We start from the raw sequence: 24,337 nt of genomic DNA on the forward strand, positions 1-24,337 counted from the left end.
ATTAAACATTTTAGTCAGAATTATGTTATTACGTACGATATAGTTCGTTCCAATGGGGACATTTCATCAGTTATATTTCCAGTGCATCTTCGAGTGAATTTTAAAATCTAGTGAGCTGCCTATTTAGACAGCACTTCGAGGCCTCGAAACGCGCCAAAATGCTGTCTATGTAGTTTATATAGTTTTGAGACACGCCCCCCACCTGTCAGTCAATCCTCCTCACAGAAACTCATCTGACTGAATGTGGAAAAAAACAGCAATTATTTATTTAGCTCTTCTGGTTGATTTTCACATTATCCCTTTGTTTATTTGAAAGGAATAAAGTTTAACCATAAGTTATCAGCCTATATTTTACTTAAGATATCGACTGAATTCAGATTTGAGGAAAACTGAACTCTGAGGTAAAATGTTTTATTATCCGAACGTGCTTCAGCGTCACACGGGCTGTTTCTCTACTATTTGGTAAGAACTTCAGAGTTAAACCCATCATGAAAATAAATAAATAAATAATAATAATGTTAATTTAGTCGTCTTCTTTTGAAGAAAATTATGTATTAACACTATAGTCGTCTCAATGTATTTTTATATACTTGCTTGCTAACCAACTAGCTAACTACATAAAATATGCATTTAAATTTAAGTTAAAATCAACTGTATAAACTATATACAGTGATATTCAAGGTACATTAAGACAGATGCACAACTATTATTTGTCTTCAGGAAATTGATCATAGTTCAAATAAAACATCTAGCTGAATGAAAGTTTTGTTTGTTTGTTTGTTTGTTTTGTTTTTAGGTTGGCAGCCACTAAAGGCATCAGGATTTCCAGAAGAGAGTATCTCAAGGTAAACGTCAACAGAACATGGTAAGAGAACACTTACAATAGAAATCTTCTTTTATCATTTCAAAGTGGGTGAAAATGGGAGAGGGCTCATTATATTCATAATTTGACACGTTAATCGGTTGTTTGTGTGTATGTGTATAGTGAGGACATTGTGGATTATGTGATGGTCCAGGTTCCTCCTGTCCACTCCAGTCTTCCTCGGCCCCGTTTCTCTCTCTACCTGTCCTCTCAGCTGCAGTATGGTGTGATCATTGTCTACCATAGACAGTGTGCTTTTTTGCTGGGTGAGATTAACATGTCTACAGGGGGAATGATGAGTGCATTACACAACATTTATCATAAGATACACCCTATTACATACTTATTGCAGGCTAACCAACAGTTATCAAGGCTACATACACAAATACAACTAGACAAGTCAAGGGAATAGAATAGAATCTTTATTATTATCCAGCTGAAATTGCTGTAGGTACATCTGCAACACTAGACTTTGCTTACACATTACAGGATACATGTGCAATGTACAACTTGGAATGCAGGACCAATGAACAATCATCCTCTAACAGCATTTGATGTAACATTCATTGTCGTCAGTGTTCTCAGCTAGTGTTAATGAGTCTGTCTGCCTTTACATGACCGTATGAGGGACGCACAGATGGCCAAAAGCTCACAACATTGTTTTATTGATCAGCTGTCTGTATCAGAGAAGCCTGTTGCGGAGGCTTCTGTTTCCAGTCTCTGCTCAGAATAAAGATCTGACAGCTTCAGTTATTAAAATGTAAAACATCTTCCAACACTGTTTGCTCTCAGGAACCGTTTAATGCTGTTGTTAGATCTCCTCTCTGTAGTCTACAATAAAACACGTTGTCATGTATTGAGCACTGCTAGAGATTAGTGAGGAACTGATAAGCAAACCACAATCAGGGAGCAATTTGAGGATGCTGAGATTGAAAGCTAACATCAGAATGCCAATCAGAATTGACTTTATTGCCAAGTAAGTTTTCACATACAAGGAATTTGCTTTGGTGTTTGATGCATACAATAACAATAAACAATAAACATTGTAAGATAAATAATAAACTATATTTAAGATACAATATATATATAGAAAATTAAAACTGACTGGTTTTAATAAAGGAGCTGTACAGTTGTGCAAAATATGTGCAGGGATGTGCAAAATATGTGCAGAATATGAACCATAGAATGTGCAAATGTTCACTGTTCACAGTTGTTCACAGTTCACAGAAAAGTTCAGAGTTTGAGTATAAGAAAAAGTGCAATAGACCAGATAAATGTTCTTTACGTTGACGCAAGACAGATGTGGAAACTATGTTAATGTAACGTGTTGTGTCTATGGAGGTGGGATAAGAGACAACATCATAAGAGAAAACATCATAATGGCACAGAGATTTCACAGACGGAAATCAGAGATGTTGAAATACATACAGAAGTGCAGACATGCTAAACTGCTCAAAGAGGGTTGTGTCTGCCAGTGAAAAATCTTAAAGGTATAATTCACCCAAAAATGAAAATTCTCTCATCATTTACTCACCCTCATGATATCCCAGATGTGTATGACTTTCTTTCTTCAGCAGAACACAAAGATTTTTAGAAGAATATTTCAGCTCTGTAGTTCCTCACAATGCATGTGAATGGTGATCAGACCTTTGTAGCGCCAAAAATCACATAAAGGAAACATAAAGTAATCCATATGACTCCAGTGTTTAAATCCATACCCAAAAAGGAAAATTCTTTCATCATTTACTCACCCTTATGCCATCACTGATGTGTATGACTGTCTTTCTCTAGCTCAACACAAATTTTTTGGAAGAATATCTCAGCTCTGTAGGTCCATATAAAGTGAAATGGGTGTCACATTTTTGAATCTCCAAAAAGCACATACAGCCATCATAAAAGTAATTCATATGACTCCAGTTAATTAATTAATGTCTTCTGAAGTGAAACATTAGGTGTGTGTGTGTGTAAGGAATAGATCAATATTTAAAACTTTTTTTACAAAAAATTCACGAGGGTCAAGGTCATGCAGCCTCTTGCTTGACGTAAACGCGTTGGCAAGTTCACATGAGAACTGATGCATAAAATATGAAAAAATATGCAAATGCAGTGTTGTTTACAACAGAGGAGCATAAATATTCATATGTAGATGCCTCATTCAGCTGGTTAGGATTTGTCAACTGCGGCACCATCTTGGAACGATCAACAAGGAGAGATGTTTGAATAGGTTTGATTGCAAGTGAATGGAGGAGATGCCTAGGAACAATGGGAGACCCAAATTCTATGCAGAGGAGGCATACGCGCTTATTTCACGCAAGAGGCAGTTTGAACTCCACAATTGTCAATGAGCTGGCCGGAAGCGAACATTTTTAGCAAAAAAAGTTTTAAATATTGAGCTATTTCTTACACCTAGCGTTTCGCTTTAGAAGACATTAATTCATCAACTGGAGTCGTGTGGATTACTTTTATGATGGCTATATGTGCTTTTTTTGGAGCTTTAAAAATGTAGAGTAAAAAAAATACTTAAATATTGATCTGTTTCTCACCCACACTTATCATATTACTTCTGAAGATATGGATTTAACCACTGGAGTTGTATGGATTACTTCTATGTGTCCTTAATATGATCTTTGGAGCTACAAAGTCTGATCACCATTCACTTGCATTTTATGGACCTACAGAGCTGAAATATTCTTCTAAAAATTGTAGTTTGTGTTCTGGAGAAGAAAGAAAGTCATACACATGAGGAACAGTAAGTTATGAGAGGATTTTAATTTTTGGGTGAAATATTCCTTTATGTAAATGTTCCATTTCTCCACAGAGGAGGTCCAGCAGACCATCGAGCGGTTGCTTCGCTCAGAGAGACACTTGCGCATTGACATGCCGGACACTGATAGGTCAGATTCAAGGTTGTCACTGTCATGTGGTGTCACTAATGTAACTCATTCTGACATGGACATTCATATTGTTCTTTATAGACCCATGACAGTTACCACCACCATTGCCCCATGATAGTTGTTTATACCACCACCATCACCTTGAGATGTAATTGATGAATCTATGCTGGGATTCTGTGTTTTCTTCTAGGTTGGTGCTGAATGTGCCTGACTCTCTGTTCCAGCTGGAAGAGGGAGAGTGGGCACTGGAACCGTTCTTTGGAGTGATGGGTGTTGAATGTGAGCTCCCGAGTCCCTACATGTTACAACAGGTGATAAAATTAAGCACATGCATACATTAGAGCTGCACGATTAATTGTTAAAAGATCGCAATCTCGATTCAGACACCCATGCGATCTCACTTCTAAATGAAAACGATTCTGCAGTGTATATTAACGTTCCAGTGGATGCATATGTAAGGTGCTCAAATTTAAATTTGAAATTCACTTCAAGGCGCGTTTTTAAATGTTGATAAACTTTGTTGCATTTACAAAACACAGCACTCCTGCACGAGAAGCTGAATAAACTAAAACGCAATGGCCAAAGACGTTTGTCCAGCACAGTGGTTTACAAACTGCAGGGTGCAGCCATGATTAGCTAGGAGTGTGACATAATCTCTGTTCAGTTTAATATTTTAATATCCACCTGTTTGATTTTAATATCAATTGTTTGATCGCAGCCGGCTGCTTTTAAATGCTCACATGCGTGTGTCTGCCCGTGCGCTTGTGTCTTGTGATGAATGCAGCGCTCCTGCACGAGACTCTGCGCTGTTTTTAATCAAAATACCCCTCTTTAGGTGATATTAATGTAAACACAGCTGTTAATGAATTACCAGAGTAAACAGACGGGATTAAATCTGCACTGTTTTGATGACATATTAAAGCAAACACAGCCGTTAATGTATAAGCAGATGGGGCAAATAAACTATAAATGTTTATAAGCTGCATGCTGTCTGTTATAGGCATTCAGGGATTCTTACTGCATCAAATCAGTATTACTGTAGATCTAATAATCACACATTAAAGAGTGTCAAATATTTAAGTACTTTCATTTGCATTAAATTAACTTTTTAATGTTTTTATATTATAATTTTTTTAATGTTTTATTGCTACTATTACATTTATGCATTAATTAACAGGACGCAACAAGGACCACAAGGATGGCCACATATTTTTGCAGAATGGGAAGGCCTGTCATTTACATTTGTCAAATCTGTTCATCCCCAGCTCCTTAAAAGTGCATTTGTCTTTACTTATTAGTGGTGTTTGTTGAAGCAAACATAACTATTGCTATTGCTCAGACTTTGGGTTGGGATTTAAACAAACCTCTAACCCTAAATATTAAAATTTGGCACACAACACGCCCCAACTGTTTGTTCTACCGATATGAATGATAGCTCAAATTGCGCGACTTGTTTAGGAGAGGAGTGCTATTACTTTTCTAACCAGTCAGACTCAGACAAAACAGCATATAACTGTTAGTTACATGCTTGCATTACTTATTTTCATGCAGGCGTATGATTATGTATGCACACTCTGTTTGTGTTGAATGCTCTGAAAAATATATGAACATATTTGACTCTCACACACTCATTCACTTCCATCTCATACCCAGAGTACATATAAGGGAATTTAGCACAAACATACCACATGAGTTCATCGCAGTCCTTTCTGAGACATTCAACCATAACTGAATTTATTGTTTATTGGCAGTCCAAGCCGTTCATGGAGGCTTCATCTCCTCTGGTGGCCAGAATGGAAATTACAGCGCCTAAAGGTGAAAACTTGAAATATTGCAACTGATGTGGGTCAAATATTTGATCTTTATGGTTCTCAGCCACTCTCTCTGGCTCACTGTCTCATTCCCTTTCAAGGCCTCATTGCTTCTCCTGAATCAATCACCATCAAAGACGCAGTGCCGGTGCCTGTGCTTTCAGCTGAGGTGAACTTGTGACTAATTTTCACCCTGTGTACATGAATCTCACTTCGCTGTACAACCAGTATAAAATGCACATAAGATCTGTATTTGAGTCAGTGTTTACAGCTTGTGCTAAAACCAAATGCTTGACACAACTTCTGTACTAATTGCCTCTACAAAATTAATTCAACACTGTGTGAAGTTTTATATAAAAAGTGATCATCTACCCACATGAGGCTTAGTCATGAACAACACCAGATGACCAGGAGACATGATATTACTCATTGATATTATTATTAGTAATAATGCTGTTCTCATCTTCCTGATCATAATGTCAGTTTGGTGGGGCAGAGTTACCTGAGGCCACAGCCCATGAGATCGACATGCTCATGGAACAACAAGATCAGTTCCACCTTGGAGGTAAGAGCGATAGACAAATTGATAGATTAATGGACAGACTAATGGATAGACACTTCAATAGATATTGATCTTATTTAACAGTGTGAACATGTGTTTATTAGCCGTAACCTTGACCATTTATTTGACTGCAACGGCTCATTATAAACATGGTTTTACAATGATATGACTGTGAAAGTCTCATCTGTTCCTGTATACTCCCTTAGATGAGGAAGACAGGGAGAGGGAGAGGGCTACAGAGATGGAGAAATCAGGAGAGATAGAGCCGGCTATGGTCTCTATAGAACAGTGAGTAACACCAAAGAACATTTGATAATAAAATGGAGAAATACAATTTCCTTGATCTTTTGACATAAAAGAGTTAATTGTTTTTTGAAAACTAGGGATGTCCAGCTCGGGTCCGATACCGCTCTCATGTACTTGTACTCTTGCTTGTTTAAATTCTCCGATACTGAAAACTGATACCATCTGATGTACAAATGTGATTATGCAAAAATTATGTAATAGTGTGATTATTAAACCACAAAGGCTGCAATTCAATAAGATAAATATATATTTTGCATGTGCTGCACGCTTCAAATGTGAGCACTTGTGAATGTGTGGAGACGGTGTTGTGCCTGCCACACTTGCTTTAAAGCTCCTTGGCTCATACAGGGAAAACACCATCATGAGCACTGCACGCTATTTCTGTAGCACATGACAACTAGAAGAGAGCTAATTCACTTTGTAGCACGAGGCACATGCAGACTACATATTTATTTAATTAACTTTTGCAGTTTAATAATCACTTTGGGTCACGTAGTGACCTGATTTTCCAGAGGTGAGAAGCCACCATCAAAAACACACAGAAACGGAAAGGGCTTCACTCCAAATTAAAAGCTAAATAAATAAAAGCTCAATGGAAAAAGTATTACAGAAACATATCACTACTGTATAGTTATGTAATATTAACTGTAATACTACTACTGCTACTACTACTGTACTACTACTAATAATAAATCAATAGTAATTGTATTATATTTAAGCAATATCTCACATCTGTGATGCTCTGTTATGTAGCCCTTTAGTTGACAAAAATAACTCCAGTGTTGTATTTTGGATTGCGATGTGAGGTTCTGTTTAAAAGCACTTCATTTAATAAAAATTAGTGGTCGACCGATATATCGCCAAGGCTGATAAATCGGCAGACGTTCTGACTTTTTTAATTATCGCATGGGCTGATCAATGTTCCTGTTTGTCCAATTTGTTTCTTGAGGGTGCTGAGAATTGCCTGCTTGCATGTGAAGTGACTGAGACATGTAAACGACCAGCCATGGTTCGTTTTGTTGCTATATGCCATCGTGTTACTACAGTAATAGACCGGTGTGCAACACAGTGTCATTTAAACGGTCTGCATATTAGAGCCGCGGCAGATGCATTTGAGCTTATAATGTAAAAGTGCTTGTCTGTTTCATTCTCCCTGTCTCTCCTCAACAGTTCTTTGTAACTTTTAACTGTTGTCTATTATGATAAAAAGGCAAATATCAATAAAATTAATATTATATACTGTCTGCAAATATGCGCATATCTCGTTTAAACAGATGCAATAAACAAACCTCACAGAACTTGAGCAGATCCAGCATCCTGTGGAGCGCTTATTTATTTACCTCTAAAGCACGTATTCTATCAGCCTCTCCTTAGCAGTTCCCTGTCACTTTCAACTTTCTTTTCTAATGATAAAAGGCAAATATCAATAAAAATTATATTATATACCATTTGCAAATATGCAGATATCTCGTTTAAACAGATGTAATTCACGAAAATCCAGCATTTTCTTCCCGTCGAGTACTCACCTAATATCTTCCTCTGAAGCGCGTATTCTATCAGCCAGAATCAAAAACTTCAGGATCAGGATCAGGATGAAAAGTTCCTCTGATTCACAAATCATGACGGTCACTCCGTGACAATCCAAGCAGGAGATCCAGGCCGTTTAAACTGTCAGGAGATTGCTGCTTGCGCTGGATCCACACGAGTGCGTGAGTGCAACCAGAGATTATTTAGCAGATGGGCCACTTCTATTAAAATGAATGGGAGAAATTGGAATGCCCAACCAAGAAGCTCTAGCACCCAATGGTCAACAGATGTAGAAAGGAAGTTCCACCTTACAGTTAAAAGAGCCAATCACCTTTTAGTTACAGACATCGCCTATCAATCAACTCAATAACACGCATGCATGTTAGCTCTACAAGCCGGGAAAATGGCGTGTTTTAGCGTAATATGAGGTAAAGGAGCACAATTTATGATTCCTATATTATCACATTTTATTGCTGATTTGAAATATGTTATTTAATCGTAATCTTGACCAACCATTTTTGAGATTTCAGTGATCCCCCATTCAAGTAGATATGAGCTGCACTGGCATGACTGGAATAGCCTCTTGAGAGCGTTCCAAAGATGTCTGACAGTGGACTGACTTGCTAGAAAGACTTTGGTGCAACTTCAAAGTTCAAACTTCAAAAGCGCTTCATGTGTGCTATAAGTAAATGTCTTATTCACTATGCACTGTACATTGTACAATTGGTTTTATTTGGTATTTGAGTAAATGCAATTGCTAACGTGGACATGCCATCCATGGTTGCTGGACTACTGTGTGTACTGTTATTTCCTTCTTCCTAATATATTAACAATTTCTTCATGTGCAAATAAATTACTCAAATTTGATGACTAAACAGGAATCAGAAGAAACTGCTACCAGTTAAAATACAATATTGTATTTTGGATACAATATTGGATTGGCGTTATATTCATGCTGTTTAGCCAGAGGGGAACTGGCCCCCACAGTGAGCCTGGTTTCTCCCAAGGTTATTTTTCTCCATTAACCAACATCTTATGGAGTTTTGTGTTCCATGCCACCGTCGCCTTTGTTCTAAATACAATAATTATATAATTATTAATTATTTATTTTATACACAATAATATTTAAACAAACTACACAATAATGACTCTAAACATTTATAGATATTACTGTAACGTATACCCAGACTCGATGATGATGTTTGAACCCAAGCAGGTGTTTATTAGCACACAAGACAAAAACACAAACAGAGACAGCAGGTAAGAGATGATGTAACAGTTCTGGGCTGAAGTGTAGATCGATTACATGATGAAGACTGATGCTGATAAAGGTGGTGATTTTCCTTGAGGTGGTGGGTACACAACAATGATGCTTACGTTGAGGAGAAGGGGAAACAGGAGTCGCTGGAGAGGAATCGTTTGGAGTAAACGCTGAAGATACAGGTAAGGGAGTCTGTATACGAAGTTGAGACCAGACACAGAATGGAAGAGGAGTGAGGTTTAAATAGAGGAGCTGATTGACGTGATGATTGGAGGCAGGTGTGGGTGATCAGTACTTAGGGGAGTGAGAGGGTTGAGTGAAAGTGGCAGGTGGGTCAGAATTATCCGTGACAATTACAGTTTCATTTTTTGCTAATGCATGATTTTCTGTAAAGCTGCTTTGAAACGATTTGTGTTGTGAAAAGCGCTATACAAATAAAACTGGTTTGACTTGACTATTATATTTTTAGATTCGTTTTTACAAACTCAAAGTTTTGTGTGAAATTGAGTAAATATAGTGTTAAATAAGAGTTTATAATTTTTTTTAGCAATTTTCTGTGTATGTTGTTTACTATATTAAATTGTGTGATATATCGGCATTGTATCGGCCTGTCAGCCACCCTGCTATCTGGATATCAGCATTGGCCATTTAAAAACCCATATCGGTTGACCACTAATAAAAATAATACAAAATTATGTTGAAAATTAATTGTTCTATTTTCATTTTATTAAAGTTTTAATCAGTTCATTTATTTAGACACCATTTTGATGATAAAATTAAAATAAACTGTTGATATGGAATTCAGAAAGAAAAAACATGTATCGGTTTCAGCGAGTAAAAATTATATCGGACATCCCAATTTAAAACATACTGTAACTTTCAGAACTCAAAACTTCCACCCCAGTCCAAAAATACTATTTATTTAAACTAATCAGAAATCCACATTTACACCTCAGTGACACCTATTCAGTGTTAACTTTTTACCTCACCACTCAGTCACAGTGAGGTAATAGGGAAGTATGATAGATACTTTTAATTCTAAACAACAGAAATAACAATAAGAGTCAAATATTGGAAGTCCACCAAACCCTGTGCTGTTCCTGCATGTGTAGCCTTTTTGCATTTTCTTACCAAAGGATCCCAACGTTCAAAATAAGTGGCTGAAGTATGTTTGTATAAAGGTCCTTGATCACTGCACTCCGACCTTAATAGTTTGAGTTGCAAATGTTGGCGCAGATTGATTTGTGAAACCGTCACAATATAATGCAGTTATTGAAGGATGGGGCAGGACAAACGATATTGGTCCTAAAACCAAACCCATAGCCCTGCAGCAAATCACTTTTTCACATGTGAAAGCAATTTTTTCTTTTACATACAGTATTTACATGTGCACATAGAAGACTTAAAGGCACAGCAGCAAAAATGGTCTGTTTAATTCTGAAGATCAGAGAGAGGGTGGAAAATGGTCATGAAAAACTTGGATTACAATTATAAGTGGGCCAAAAGGGAAGAAAAATGTATTTAAAAATATAAACAAACTGATAAGAAAGAAATACTGAATTTAAATCGTGTTTGAACAAAAGTGTACTTCATAAACAAATCTGTAAATTTCACTAAAGATGTTTCTCGCTGTAATCTCCTGTTGGGATTGCGAAGTGTGGCATGTTGGACAGAAAAGAGTGGTTTTGTTTATTACCCAAAAGACATCTATTTAGATGGTCAGTGGCAATGGCAATTAAAAAATATATTGAAATAAAGATTTCCCTAGACTGAACAGTGTAATGTTGAAATTGCAGGAATATTTGCCTGGAGAACTGGCTCCTAATGAATAGGGTTTCCCAATAAAAGTTCACACATTTCTTGCTTGTTTTGAACCATCGCTGATAGTGCATGTTTGCTAAATGTCTGGGTGTTTGCAGACTGAAGAATAGTGCATGCATCGTGGACGAGAGGACTGGACGTCCTACAGAGGTCACCTTAGATAGGGTCGCTATGGAGATTACCCCTCCCCCCTTTACCATGCCACCAACCACTGAGGCCAGCGAGAGAGACGTAGAGCAAGCACATGAGATGGAGCGCTCCAGCGAGGTGTGTGTGTTCCTATGTCAACATTTCCTTGCCCATTATCCTCTTGTGTTACATAATCCATATGGGTTTTGAAGCATGAAAGCTATCGTAGCAAGGAAATTACATTGACTACAATGTGCTACTGTCTTAATGACCTCTCACTTTATCTTTTATTCTTGTTGTGTTCCTATTCCTCAGACCCTGTTAGTGGAAGAATCTGTGCCTTCAAAGAGACGAGGTCGCAAACGACAACTGATCTTTGCCGACCAACACACACAGATACCCCAGGATGCAATGCGACAACAAATCAACAACCCTCTGATTGAAACTCATTCTTTGGTAGGAGCTCTGTGATAGATAAGTAATGTAATCAGTACGACTGGGAATTTTTAGGCACCTTATGATTCCATTTCAATTCAGGGAGTTACAATGTAATTACAGAATTATTCTCGATGCCTCTCAATGTTTCAGTAGCAGTGTAGGGGAGCAAATCTTGACCGCGGTAAGATGGAGCCTCTATATTCTGTGTATAGTTTCCTTATTAAAGCCTTACGACAATATATCTGCACTGGAAAAAAATGTAAGCCAACAAAATCACATATGGTTTATGTGGAAACATTTACAGTATATCAATGGGTTTAATTCAAGTCAAAAAATATTATTTAAAATCATTGAATCAACCTGAATATATTAGATTAGTCAAAAAATAAATAAAAATAATAATTTTAAGGGTTAAATCAGATAGAAATTACTCCTTGAGGTAACAAAGTTAAGTTACCGCTTTTTACAGTGTGCTAAATACATAAAAAGCTAAATACAAATACAGTAGAAATAGAATAAATGGGTACAAAACTTAGAGCTCTGCGGCATTTGTTCTGTGTAAATGAAATGCTGCATCAGAGCATTGTTAAGTAGCTTTCTGAAGGCTCCCGTGTATGTTTTGTTTGAACAAACACCACTTTATAAACAACTTATTGTGGTATTGCACTTACCTGTATCTATATCGTTTTGTCCTGTGTATGAATTTCAAATGATTAATTATTTAAAATTAATCAGAATTTTTGTTGATGCAGAATCATTTGAGAAAGAATCATGTTGCATTTGATTATTTTCCCCACCCCTACTAATCTGATGGTGATTTGCTTATGTTTTAAATAGAGGCTTGTATGAAAAGACTTTATCAGTAGTCTTTGTCTCTACTTAACATACTCTCCTTTTTGTCTCTCTCTGTTTATTTCTCTGTACATCTGTCTCTGCCTTTCTTTTATTCCCTAGTCTGATGTACTCCTACGTTTTCCTGCCTCCTGGAAGGCATCAGCAGAAGTTCTGCTCAGCACGCCGTGTAACTGTACGTCATAACAACCTTATGATGTGGACTGAACACCTCACATAAATGGGAATAGATATCAGAGCATACTGCTTGTTTATAGACAAATTCAACTTATTAGGATATTTTACCTAGAAAATGAAAATTATGTCATCATTTACTCACCCTCATGTTGTTCCAAACCTGTATGAATTTCTTTCTTCCAAGAACACAAAAGTAGATGTTAGGCAGCATGTTATTCTTAGTCACCATTCACTTTCATTGCATCTTTTTTATATAAAATGAAAGTAAACGGTGACAAATGTTCCCTCGAAGCTGTGCTTGTGCACACACTTTTGATATACTGTATCTCCCCGCAGACAAGAAAACCATCCACTCACTGCGCTCAGACTCAAAGGTGTGTGGAAAACAGAGAGATTTTTTGTATTAGAGCTAAATGCTTGCTCAGAGTCCATATGAATGTTAATTTTTTCCAGGATGGAGCTGAAGCTTTTGAGTGAAATATTTTGTGAAAACAAGATGGGAATACACATTATTGAGTCATGACACAACACAAACACATATTGGTGAATGCCAAAATGTGGCTGTGCACCCAAATGGTTAAATGTGCTTCATCATCAGTTCCCGTCCTGCGTGTGATTAACCTAAACAACCGCTTATGTCTTACATGAATGCAAACAGGTGCAACCAGAGGCGTCGCTAGACTTCAGTGTCAGATGGGACTTAGCCGACCGGCCATATTATAATATAAAAATAAGAAGAATCCTTCCTTCCATGACTTAAAAAATGACCACCCTACCTGTTAAATAATAATTATATTAAGCGTAACACTGACACCGGTTCAGAACTTTATATAAGCAAACATCAGGCGCACAATAAACGGATCAAACACATTTTAATTTAAATTGCGGAGGATCAAAACGAGAATTACCACTTGTCAGCTCATTGTTCATTGTTCAGAAATGAATGCTAACAATAAAATCAAAGTAATTTAAGAATTTAAAATTGCAATTTTCATTTATCATAATATTTTGAGAATAAAGTAAAAATAACGAGAAGAAAATTTAAGCATTATGAGATTAAAATCATAATATTTTAAGAATAAATCGAAAGGAAAGTAACATCAAAGTGGTGTGGTGGACAATAGCAAAGAGGAGCGTCTGGGTCGTTATATATAACATCACTAACCATGGAGATAACTTGGCTATGCAACGAAAATGAATTTGTGGTAAGTTTTTGCATGCTCTCTGTTCATGGATGAGGTGTGCATTAATACAGGGGTTTTCAACCTGTGGGCGCCTGTCAAGAGAGGAACGAGATATAGGCTCACACTCAAGTGAAGTGAAAAATAATTGGAACTGCTGTGAATTATATAACTCCATATCAAGATATTGGCTTGGTTTCCCGATAACATTGCAACTTAAGATTTTACGATCATTTTAACAAACGTCACTCGTTACTTTACGATGGAGTAACCCCTGTTTCGCAAACCAGCACGTAGATCGCTCTTTATAAAGTAGAACTTAAGTGCTTCATTTCTGGACCTATCCGGTCCAAAGATGCTGATCACTTTGGTAAATATGTCAAGAGTTTGTCTTCTCAACATGAAAATAATGTGGAAATACTGAAAAACATGGAAGTTGTTTGTAGCCTTGTAGAGGCGCCGAAATGTATTAACTATTACAGAATTTAATTATAGAAATAATTCTGTCTTTAGTAAGATGGAGTTTCAGGTTTATTGATGCTCAATCATAGAGATTAATGAAAGTGATGCATTAAATGTACGTAATGTGAATGTACGTGATGTGAATCGTAAACGACTCTCACATAGCCTAAAGTTTTTTTGGCTGGAAACTAAACAAATGCACACAGAACAGGATTAAATGACGGGCATCAGTACTGAACTACTCAGACCTGTCTAAATATTAATAGATCAACTGGTTAGAGTTCAAGGCACCATGTACTTGTAGCCTTACTGCTATTATGCATCATGCAGTTTGTTACTGCCTTGTAAAAAGACTATAGGCAAGCCGATTTGGAACATACATTGGAGGAAGAAAGAAATGGAATCTCTCATTGCACACTCTTACTCTAATCTCCTCTAACCAAATTTTTATTATTTATTAGGCATATTTATTTAAGTTTTAAACTGCATGGTCACATTACATTACTCATCTTCTCAAATAATCTGTTTAATATGAAAATGTCGTCTTTCTATTGTCATTACAGTTATGCTTATCAAAGAAAACTAATATAAGTTAAACTGTATTACGTGTCTTGTAATTTAGACCTATCACGTCACGTGCAGAATGTGGGGATTGATTTAAATGCAATTTTTTTAAACACTTTTTTTATCCTCTGAAATAGTTTACAATGGCTTTCCGATGATCAAAATATATAATACAATTTATTAAATGTCTCATTGTCTTTGATAAACTGTGAAATATGCCAGAAAGATACGTTTAAAAGATCAAAGTTCTCGTTAATTTACGAATGTTTTTATGAACTACTTAGATAACGATGCTTTTGGGAAACGTGCCTTAGAGATTAAGTACTATTTAAGTGCTACTAACGTTCTACGTAGTGCTTCGGGAAACCCAGCCATTGTATGTGGTAACATCCCCTCAGTTACAGTATTGTTTAGAGAGGTAACCCAATAACAACGCTGATCGGGACTGCTCGAATCTGTCTGGTTCTTTCTCCTGAATAAATTACATTTCCTACATAACCGCTGCAGTGTCCAGAAACTAATAATAACTCAGTGCTGATGCGCCAAAAGACCAAGGATTTCTTTATTGCATAAATCCTATCCTAAAGTATGATGTAACTACCTCCTCCACATCCATCTCTTGCATTAATGAAGCTGCTGGCTCGGTGTCCGTTCTGTCGGTGTGAAAATGATCTCTGTTTAGCCTAATATTGAGATTATTTCTCTAATTTTCTACTTTATTCACACAATACACTACTTTATTCTCACAATCCTAAGTCTTTATTCTAATTTTGAATTTATTCTCATACGAAATGTAATATAATGCTACAATTTCTCTTCATTTTTCATTTATTTGCAAAATATTACAACTTTATCGAAATTGTAATTTTTTGTATTTAACGTGGAAATAAAATGCCATCGTGAGATCACAGAGTAAAGTTAAAAGTAACGTACATTTTTATAAACGCATGCTGAAACACCTGCATTGAGTTTCTTGACTGTTATTAAACATGATTCCAAGTTGTTTGTAACAAAGCAAAGTTTCAACGCTTGATAAACGGTAAGACAGTGTTTTTTTTCCTTTTGCTCTTTTGTGCATAATAATCTGACAAGATCAGTGTCATTTTATTTTAACCCATTTAAGAATCAAGGCACCCCAAAGAGGCTATTTAAATGCAGCCGTTTAACTCCACGCACATGACATGGAATTGTGAACCAGCAAGGGTAGAGAGCATATACAGGCAGTGACAGTTTGATCATTTTTATTTGAATTCATTGTGAGATTTTATCATTTTAAGACCTATGTATTGTGATATTTAGGCTTGTAGCTCACTGTGCTGATATTTTGAGTTGCATTTGAGGAAATTACGTTGCAATAAACATTCTTTATTCCCACGTACCGACTCCCGACTAAACTCGAATAACCGAACAAGATGACTGACGCATGCGTTAAAATCTACTTGGTGTGTGTGGATTGTTAAAAACAAATGAAAATTAGAAGTGATGCTTATAGATTATATATTTAGAAATAAAGCTTGCATAATAAAACCTCAGTGCCTCTGATACTGAAAAGCTGCACCCCCGTGAGGGAAAATAGAAAGTTTTAACATGAGGCATTAGTAACGTGTCTGATGAACTTGAGCACAAACAGCAGGTAAAAGTCAAAGTGTGAACTGTCAGTTAATGCAGGTGGGGCTCACTGAACAGAATTAATTTACATTTGAAGCCAGAATTGAAGCCTGCCTTGTTGCTTTTGTACCCTGATGTAATTAACATTAAGCCTTATTTTTTTTTTTTTTCTCATCTCAAAAAACAAAAAAACATTCGGGACTATTAACAAAAGATCCGGGGCTTCAACCCTATCAGCCAGGGTCTAGATACGCCGCTGGGTGCAACAAATCAAGTATGTATGTGTCAAAATATCGGATCTGTGCATAAGACTTTAACTGTAAACACACTAATGCAGCCTAATAGATCTGTTGCTGTCTACTATGTTGTAGTAGAACATAGAAAGCCACTGACTGCTTTTTATTTATTTGTTTTTTATAAGCCAACTATGTAGCTTACTTTATACTTAGGCTATTTCTTTATTATTATGACTATTTTATATATATATATATATATTTATATATATATTTTATATATAAGGGCTGCATGATTATGACAAAAATCATAATTGCTGATTATTTCCTTTGACATTGTAATTGTGATTATTCATTTTGATTAATATAATTTACATTAAAATAATTATTTTGTGTGGGGCAGTAGTATGCCATATTCTTTATGTTTGCTATGCATCAAAATAACTTGAAAACTGTGTTCTTGAATCGCTTTAATATTTTAATTGCATGAAATACAAAAAGTGTTATTCACATTTTGAATAAATACACAGTACAATTTAGATAGTGAGCATTACTGATATGCCGGAGCATTAAATGATATCATTTAAATGCGTCAGATTTGCCTTTGCACTCATGCTCACATGCTGTAATTAACATGATTATATAATTGTAACAGCTGTAATTGTAATCTCAATTATTTGTTGATTAATTGTGCAGCCCTAATATATATATATATATATATATATATATATATATATATATATATATATATATATATATATATATATATATATATATATAGGATTTGCTCAGCAAGAACACAAATTAGAGGGAACATTGATGGTGGCTTAGGTTAAGTCATTCTACCTAACATCTCATTTTGTGTTCCACTAGGGGGAAAAAGTCATACGTGTTTGGAAGAACATGAAGCATCAGCTGTTTGGACACAAACTTAATAGTGTAGCAGATCTTAATAATGAAACCATTGGACCATCAAAAGGTTCAGTGGTTTTAATAAGTCACAAACAACCCCCAGCCTAGCAAACACCAGTTTATACGACTGACATGCCTTTGGTTCTTGCAATGCAGTGCTCATTCACCCTGACCTCCAGTCTCTGTGGAAATGCCGCAGAATTCCTCCCACCCTCCCCCGTTCCTCAAGAAAATGTCGGGCACAGGACGAGAGTGAGCTGTCAGAAATGGAGAGAGAAAGAGGGATGGTAGAAAAGGAGAGGAGCAGGGAGTCAAGTAGAGAGGTGAAGAAATCTGGGATGCTTATATGGTCATGCCAGTGGCAGAACTTTGATTTATGGTGTTTCACAGTTGTCAAAGTTATGATCTGGTACACGCGTTTTACAAGCTTGTACAGTACTTACCCCCTCTGTTTTTTGCTCGTCTTTTTGTGGAAGTTTAGGTGGTCAGGGAGTCTGGTGAGGCTGCTCTGGTTCTGTCTGAGCTCTCAGGTGAGAACCAAACACTAAAAGATTGCAGTGTGAATTCACTCCTGTTTTTTGTGATTGATACGTTGTAAAAGCAAAAACCCTGGTTAAAGCCAGAGCCCTCCTGCTGTTGATGAATTGATAGATACAATACACAATATACAGTATGTATTTAAAAAACAACATTTCTTAAATGAGTTTCCTAAAAATTCAAAAGATTTCCTGATATGGACTGAGTATACTAAACAAAATGTTTTTATGATTTTCATTGATCTGTTTGGATAAATAAATGTAATGGACTGCACATTTTGCTTAAAATTTATAAAGGTGACAGCTTTCTGGTTGTCTGATGTTAAAGGAAAAGTATGCAAAAAATGTTCCTACTCCCTTAAAGGTATTAATGAAATAAGTGTCCTGAGATGTCTTTGTGACAGCTGTAGACTTTTAAACAGTAAACAAAAATGTGTCTGTGGATATTGATGCTTTTCACCTGTCAATCATTTTACCCGTTCTCATTTGAAGCAGATCATTGAGGCTATGATTCATAATGTTGTCAGTTGACGGCGCTATTGTGTTACTTTTGAATTTGACAGCCACAGGAACAAGCAATGCTGCTCTTTTGCTCAGTTTTGGTCTCAAAATTATCTTTGGAAGGCAGAGTTTTGGAATGAGGGGGCGTGGCTAATTCAACAGCTCAGTCACATGAAAGCTTCAAAACGCTAAAATCGCTTACAGCACCTTTAATGTGATGAACTACACCGTGGTTGCTCTGCTAGGGCTCAGTGGTCCATCATTCATATGCCAAATATGGCCTTGTGTATTTGTGTTTGCAGCAAACTCTGACGTGCTGCTGGATATGTCTAAAGGAGACAGGTCTCAGAGTGTCATCATCACTCCTACCGGCAGATGGTGAGAAACTGCAAATCTAGCAATGCATATTAATACAGAGGCAGTTACTAAACACTGATCATCAGAATATGTGTCATATTCAGTACTGTAGTTGTACGTCATATGGTCCTGCTGACACATTAACTCGTGCCACACGTTGGAGACTATTCATATTGTGACAAGAACACTGTACTAGCAAGCATGAAAAAGATTTTATGAAATATGCATAATGTGGTTGTAGGTCTCCTGAAGAGGCTCCTGTCTCTATGGAGGTGATCTTAGAGGAGAATGTTGAACTGCCACATGGAGAGACAGAGGCTGAGATAGGAGACATCGCCACCTCTGAGCTCCTCAGGTAATTCAGAGAAGTCTCAGCCTCGGACAGTACACCTACAAATCGCCCACAGCACGTGCACTGATTGTCTGTTGCATATTACACACAGAAATGGAACGCACTTTCTCAAACTGGCTAGCTTTGATCTGATTGGTAGGCTCCTATTGGCACAGGTTTTATCTGTCCAAAGTTGTATTCACAAGAACTTGTTTTTATTTTACATGTTGGTTGGATGGTTCTTCCTGTCTAAGTGGGCAGTGGTGGCTCAGCGGTTAAGGCTCTGGGTTACTGATCAGAAGGTCGGGGGTTCAAGCCCCAGCACCGCCAAGATGCCACTGTTGGGCCCTTGAGCAAGGCCCTTGACCCTATCTGCTCCAGGGGCGCCGTATCATGGCTGACCCTGCACTCTGACCCCAGCCTAGCTGGGATATGTGAAAAAGAAGAATTTCACTGTATATGTGCAAATGTATAATGTGTGATAAATAAAGAAAATTATAATTAATTATAATTATAAAAATTATTATAATTAAATTATTCTTGGCCAGAATAAGCTACAAATTTATGCTGATAGTGGCTACGCAAGACTATACAGAGAATGTCTTGTGTTGTGTGTGTGTGTATATTGTCTGGTGTGAAGGGTACATGTCTGTTAGATATATTATCAGTCATTATTTCTGTCCTACAGACTGATCATTGGTTTCATCAATCGCTTTGGAAAGGTCTCATTTCACTCACTGCTGCCCCCAGAGGCTGAGCGAAGTACTGCAGCTCATCTGTTCTACAAAATGCTGGGTAAGGCACGAATCCCGTTTGCAGTGTTTATGTGTTCTCAGGGTGATGCATGCTTCATGAGAGTGTGTTGTATGTGATCCGTTTCATCTACAGAGCTGATCTGTGCTCGAAAGATAAGTGCATATCAGACTGAACCGTTTGGAGCCATCACCATTACCATGCACCACTGAAGAAGACACACTAAAAGTGTACTTCAAGTCAACACACACTCAATCACACAAAACTGATTTACATCACTAGCAAATTGGGACTGTTATATTGTTTTACAAACACACTGTTATGCTGAAATACATTAAGCCAGTTCAGAAATCAGTTAGCACCATTTATAGTCTAGAAAATTAAATATTTACAAATAGAATAAAACAAATAGAAATGTTTTCTTTTTAAAATACTGTTTGATTATGTTAAGAATGTTTGATCAATGCACAATAATCGGTTGTTGTAATTTCTAGTTACATTTTTATGAAGTTTAATGTTTTTAACATGATATTTGTTTTAGTATATGAACTTGTATGTGTGCAACTATTTGGTTTTTAATATATATTAGATGGATTTGTTCGTAACCTTTTAAAAATCTTTTTATAATTTTATATATTTTTATATATATATATATATATATATATATATATATATATATATATATTTACATTTTAAATATTTTTTTAAATGCCAAGTTTTTAGCTGTTTCCATGTTACTTGAGAGAATTACCCAGAAAATGTTTAAATGTTATTGCAATAGACTAAAATAATATAAATGCAATTAAAAGTGATGTTTATTGTGTGTTTCTGTTAAATGTGCTATGCAAAGGTTACCCGCATTTGTTGCCAGTTGCCAAATTTCTTTCTACACTCCTGTTGCTGCTCAATCAATTACATGGCATAGAAATTAAGATTTTCTTACATGTGTACATGCCATCTCTTTCCTAAGGCCAATAAAGATTTTTGGGTAAAGAATTACATATTGTATATTAATTAAGTCTAGGACAAATACGTTACAATTACCCCTTATCTATTTTAGTCTGTAGGGGGCAGTATTGGATCAGTATAGCAACTAACCCTGTCAGACAAAATTCCACAATTGTGCTGTGCTGACAGTGATGTCATAGAGGTCATGATCTCATGCCTGACTTACATCACACTATTAAACTAGATGTGTGAAACATTTCTCGCAAATGTAACACTCGCCAGCATTCAATCAGCAGCAACTGGGCACAATAAAATTAATACTAGCATATTATGCTATGTGTGCACTAAGAGTGATGTATGTAGAATAGACTTAAATGGCTAGGTAATAGTTTGTATGCAGATGAAGTGTCACCTTAAAACTATGTACGGTCAACAACAGCTTCACATGATCCTCAGACAGCAACTATCCCACCCCATAGCACAGATGCTATGAATTTCAGACCATATGTGTGGAAGTTGTTTAACACATAATTCAATGTCTAGCCTGTGCATGGTCTAGGGACCCCAATCATAACAACCTCAGAGATGTTTACATTGAAACTACTCAGTCTCAATGACAGGACCATCACATTTAGATTTAGGACAGTAAATCTAAATTTGAACAGAGCAAACTGGAATGTTGCATATCCCAAGCAGCTTGTATGATTGGAAAGAATAGAGGACAGAGGTTCAGAGGACACAGTGAAGGAGCAAAGAAACATAGTGGTTCTGCAGTACAATAACACGTGCCACATTATGATGAACACAAAGAGTTATGGGGTGACCTGTTTTCTTAGAGCATTCAAATGTGGCACTTTGCTGTAAGCACACAGTAAATTATTCAATCCAAGTAATCATCTGTCAGAAAAAACAAAACAAAAAAAACTGCACTGCATATGTATCTGTTTGAAGGATGATTCTCTATATATTCAAACTTCAGCATGTAGCCTACCAGTTAGGTGTGAAAAGAAATTGTGAGAACTCTTATTTTGAGGCCTATATAACAATTGTTGTGTTACTATAAATTACACCAAGTTCCCAAAACATACTTGCAAATACATTTAGAATTAGCTATTAGCTAGCTTAGTTATCTGGTTAGCTACTATTTGGTCTTCATAAAGAGAAGCCCCACAAAATCAGTTTTAGTTAGTTAGTTACAGGTGCGTAGCTGTCATTTTAAAAGTGGGGAGGACACAGCTGTCAATAAGTGGCTCGCACTGACCCAACACTTACATTGCAGTATTAATATTTGTAGTATTTTAAAGATTAAAGTATTGCAAAATAATTGCAAAGTTTAGCAAAATTAGCTGCATAAATAAACGGCATCTTGTGGAGCACTTGCTTCTGTTTCACACATGACAAAAAAAGATTGAGCACAAGCTGGTTCTGATAAATTATTTAATCAATTACAATAATGACAAACCATTTTAATTTTTTACTCTGTGCTTGTGCATTGTGGGATTTAAATATATCTAAGTGGCTCGAGTGTTTTGATGACGTTCACCAAAATTCATTCAGATCCATTTAATGATTCAGTGACCATTTCTGGTGATGCCAGAAGGTGGTGACAAATGAGTGTCTTGTGTGAAATTAGTTAGTCACTGAATTAACGATCAAAAGAAAATTGTAATCCTTTAAAATGTGTATGTCTACAGACCTAGAAAGAGAATTTAGTAAGGTTTTAAGCATTATAAGAACAAAGCAAATCTTTCATTTCTCTAGTTTGTGAGCTGCTGAGCATGACTTTTATCAAAAAACAATAATTATAGTCTTATAATAATTATGTTTTCATGTATGTATAAAAAAGTGTGTCTACATATCTATTCACTTCAGTAAAATACCTACACTGTAAAATCTAATTAATTAACCTTACTTAAAAAAAGCATGTGAACAGATTGCCTTAAACAAATCTAAGTAAAATTTACTTATTTGGCTCAAGTAAATTGAACTAGGAATAGTCCACTTTACTTGAAACAAATAAGTATATTTACTTTTTTTTTTAGGCAATTGGTTTCCTCACTGTTTTTTTACATTTTACAGTGTAAGTGTTCTATGAACACAGCAGATCTACAGTTTGTCGACTGCACACCAACACAGAGGTAAAAAAACAGGAGCTAATATTAAAAATTGCTTTACATATTTAACACAGATCTAGTAATCTGCTTAAATTGGCAAAAACAACTGATCAAACTTTTACCTCACAAACATGATGTAAAAAGCATAACTTAATGAAGACTCGTGCACTGATATAAACTCCACTTACATAGTGTGTTTAAAAGAAGGATTGTCCTTTGTTTTTTTTCCTGCAGTGCATTTCACATAATGCTGTCAATCAAGAACAATATGCTGATAAATGTCATCTCTAGATTATTAATTTAGATCAACATCAATGCCGATAAAAAACATGGATAAATGAGCATTGTTGATAGCAACTTTGTTGAAATGAACTGAGCCGCATTGATTAGACTGTCTGACTGGCGGCCTATTACGTAAGGGTTGTTTCGGCTCATGAAACTCACCTGTGATTGACTGGATGGTCGCTCAGTCAGCCCAAAGTAACAAAACGCAAAAAATACTGTATACAAATCCACCAGTTGGACTCGGTATGGGTTTAGCTTGGAAAAATGCGGGGAACAAAAAACACCTTTTTAAAGACTGCAGGGGACATATCTCCCACGTTCCCCGTCGCTGCTACACCCTTGGTTAGTTAGTAAGTTAGTTAGTTAGTATTTTGTGCAAAAATATTAAAAAGTATTGAATTTATTTAGCTAGTTAATATTTGGTCCAACGTGACGTAAAGGTAAGTGACATAAAATTTGTTGTTAGTTAGTTAGCTAGTTAGTATTTGGTGCAAAAATATTAAAGTAATTAGAAATTGCACGAGGATGCCTCCAAACCATATCTTCTACAAATCACTTTTGTAGCTAGTTAATATTTGGAGCCAATTGTCAGAAAGGTAAGCCCCACAATTCATTCATTAATGAGTTAGTTATTTAGTATTTGGTGCAAAAAATATTAAAGTAACTATAATTTACACAAGGATGCCTTCAAACTATATTTTTGAAATTTTGAAGCCAGTTAATATTTGGAGCCAATTGTCATAAAGGTAAGCCCCACAAAATATGTTAGTTAGTTAGTAAAAAATCACTAAAAGCAAGACCTACAGGCGCAACACAAAGACAACGGGGAGGAGAAAGATGATTCAAGAACGTCTCCATAATCTAATTTGTCAGCTTCTGACAGCCTAATAAATCTCACAGATAAGTGCCACA

At 36.2% G+C, this 24,337-nt stretch overlaps 1 protein-coding gene across 1 annotated transcript; it reads left to right on the forward strand.

The window, feature by feature from the left end:
• Window positions 1–406: 406 nt before the first annotated feature.
• Window positions 407–20,323, forward strand: LOC127434198 (meiotic recombination protein REC8 homolog). Its single transcript, XM_051686766.1, has 18 exons — window positions 407–462; window positions 797–865; window positions 986–1,128; window positions 3,681–3,756; window positions 3,947–4,067; window positions 5,514–5,571; window positions 5,669–5,736; window positions 6,051–6,132; window positions 6,336–6,417; window positions 11,143–11,311; window positions 11,489–11,629; window positions 12,566–12,638; window positions 17,757–17,923; window positions 18,082–18,130; window positions 18,940–19,015; window positions 19,236–19,349; window positions 20,014–20,120; window positions 20,214–20,323. The coding sequence occupies exons 1-18, from the start codon at window positions 407–409 to the stop codon at window positions 20,288–20,290; spliced, it is 1,728 nt and encodes a 575-aa protein (XP_051542726.1). The 3' UTR covers window positions 20,291–20,323.
• The last annotated feature ends 4,014 nt before the right edge of the window (window positions 20,324–24,337 follow it).

Source organism: Myxocyprinus asiaticus, chromosome 44 (genome assembly GCF_019703515.2).
Source record: "Myxocyprinus asiaticus isolate MX2 ecotype Aquarium Trade chromosome 44, UBuf_Myxa_2, whole genome shotgun sequence".
Taxonomy (NCBI): Eukaryota; Metazoa; Chordata; class Actinopteri; order Cypriniformes; family Catostomidae; genus Myxocyprinus; species Myxocyprinus asiaticus.